The sequence below is a fragment of the Gavialis gangeticus genome, unplaced genomic scaffold, assembly GCF_001723915.1.
Source record: "Gavialis gangeticus isolate Ggan-Ray unplaced genomic scaffold, GavGan_comp1, whole genome shotgun sequence".
In the NCBI taxonomy this organism is placed as follows: Eukaryota; Metazoa; Chordata; order Crocodylia; family Gavialidae; genus Gavialis; species Gavialis gangeticus.
In genome coordinates, this window is record NW_017729006.1 from 7,665,091 (window position 1) to 7,667,662 (window position 2,572).

At 44.6% G+C, this 2,572-nt stretch overlaps 1 protein-coding gene across 1 annotated transcript in view; it reads left to right on the forward strand.

The window, feature by feature from the left end:
• ZCWPW2 (zinc finger CW-type and PWWP domain containing 2) overlaps positions 1–2,572 on the forward strand; it is a 151,230-nt gene that overhangs the window by 96,096 nt on the left and 52,562 nt on the right. The window contains 1 exon segment of the mRNA XM_019508705.1: positions 256–302. Within this exon segment, the coding sequence (XP_019364250.1) occupies positions 256–302 (47 nt within the window).

The following is a 2,572-nucleotide window of genomic DNA, read 5'->3' on the forward strand; positions in this document are numbered from 1 at the left end:
TCTGTATGGTATGGTGCATTGTCAGAGATACTTGAGTAGTTTTAAATTAGTCCTGCTGCTAATATGGATATATCTAAGAAGTTAGCTTGTTAGACATAATAGTGGTTCACTACACACACACACACACACACACACACACACACACACACACACACACAGGTTTATTATATTTATACTTAAAGATATAGATAATATCAATTTATTTGCCAAAAATAATGTTCAGTATTTTTTTTGTTTGTTTGCATTATTTTTCAGGGGGCAAAACAGATGCCAGTAATGACACAGAGCTATCCAAGAGGAGAGTAAGACCTTATTTTACAAAATATGTGTTTGAAACAATTTCCTTGTCCTGTTTTTTGATTAAAAGTTATATGCTAGATATTTTTTCATGTTTGTCGACATTTAGTTAATCAACCATTGCTTGATCCTCAAATTTTTACATACTTAAAACCAGTGTGGGTGTGTCCAGAAAAGGTGCAGTTTTCCATGCCTTTCACCAGTGTGTTGGTTTTGTGTGGATCTTTCTGGTTTCACCATTGCTTTAAAAGAAGAACAAGCTTATTAACGGATGGGATCTCGGGCAGTGTTTCAGGTGGGGTCTCACCTGCCATGTCTTTGGAAATTCAGTTTTTATGGAGAGGAAGATGTTTTATCCTGTCCCACCTGGCACCTTCCTCTGGTCATTCTGTTTGCTCTGCCTGCTCGGGGCTGTGCCTCCCCTATACCCCACCTAACACCAACCAAAGATGTTGTTGCTTGTGTCTCCAGGATGATCATGATGCACTCTTTTGTATCTTATACCTTGAGATTTACCGTGGCTGAATCGGTACCTTACTTGGCCCGTTTGATCCTGGCCGCACCTTGGCTTACTTAAGCATCTTGCTGGTCACCGGCTGTCAGGTTCCACGATGTCTCACTCTCTGCTGATATCTTATGCTTGCCACGACTTGATTGTCTGCTGGTACCTGCTCTGTCTGATTCTGTTGAGGTCCAGTCTGAGCTGTGGGTCCCTGTGTCCCATGGAGTCCCTTCCAATAAATTATAGAACCATCCCTGGCTCTGTCTCTCCAGCAAAACCCCTTCCTGGGGTAGCCACTACCTCCCTGGGCTGGGACTACTTCCAATATGTGGCCCCTCCAGGCCTGTCAGGGACCCCACTTCCGGTCCTTCTTGCTGCTTCCCTGCTGGGCTTTTTATCCTGGCAGCAGTGTTCTGGGCCGTGAATTGGCCTTGACACGCTGTTACAAAGCATGCTCATGCTGATGTAGAAGCCAATCCCGACTCCGTCTGACTTTCAGTTTTTTTTCCTCCTTTTTTTTCTTCTTTGCCGCAGCAGGTAGGAGTGCTGTGGTTACATTTTAACTGTGTGCCGCTTCTGGCACAGCATCCTGTGGTCTCCTCTCTTCATCTGACGGAGGTAAGTCTTTTCCACACAAGGGCACACGTGTTTCCGCAGGGACAAATAGCAGTGGCACATTGTCGTGTCACTGCTGTTTGTCTGTGGGGAACATCTATGTATGTGCACTTTGGCATCTGCCAAGTTGCTCTGCGTAGGGTATAGCTCTGGGGCCAACACCTGGACTGGCCTCAGCAGCCTTGCATGGGGTCTTGGGGGTCTCCCAAGGCTCGGGCAGTGGTGATCCAGTGCATGCAGCCTGGCTGGAAGCCTGAGTATGGCTCTGGCTGGCCAGGCTTCAGTTTTGGGTGGTGCATGCTGCTGCCACACACACACCACCAGGGGTTTACCGGTTTACAACAAAAATCCTGTTGTGCCATAAAGTAGCAGCGTGCAAATGTCTGCATATGTGGCACTTGCTGTTTGAGGCACAACAGATGGGCTCATGCTCATCTGGACATGCCCTATTAGAGTATTTTTTCCATTTTTATTTTGTAACAATGTCTAAAACATTTCTTTGCAACCCAGATACTACTGCAATCATGATTCAGGTATGATATTTAAAAATATTAATTGTTTTCAAAATTCCAGAATATAGTTTCAGTTCTATGGGGGGTTTTAGTACCTATAACATAAAATTGAAGATACTTATAACATGAAATTGAAACTTCAGTTTGGTACTTTTGTATCTCAGTAGTGTAACTGGGGAGTGGCGACCAGAGCAGCAGTCCCGAGTGCCACCTTTCTGTGAGCTGAGAAGACTAACAGAATCTTTTAATGAACAACCAGGAAACCACATCATCAAACTTTATAAAGCTTTATCTGATATTCCTCCTGGGGGAGGAGTATACCTACTTGGCCTGCACTTGCAGAGAGGTAGTTAGAAAGGCCAAAGCAACTACAGAGCTGAGGTTGGCAATACAAATTAGAGACAACAAAAAATATTTTTTTTAGGTATGTAGAGAGTAAAAGGAAGGTGCAGCGCAGCATAGGACCCCTACTGAACAAGAAGGAGCAATTAGTGACAGAAAGGGGGGGCAAGGCAGAGCTATTCAATGAGTTTTTTGTCTCAGTGTTCTTGAACAGGAGTCAAAATAGGTCTCCTAATGGGTTCTTAGATGGGCATCGGAGGGTCACCAACCCACCAACTGTTGACACTGACTTGGTGCAGAGTCA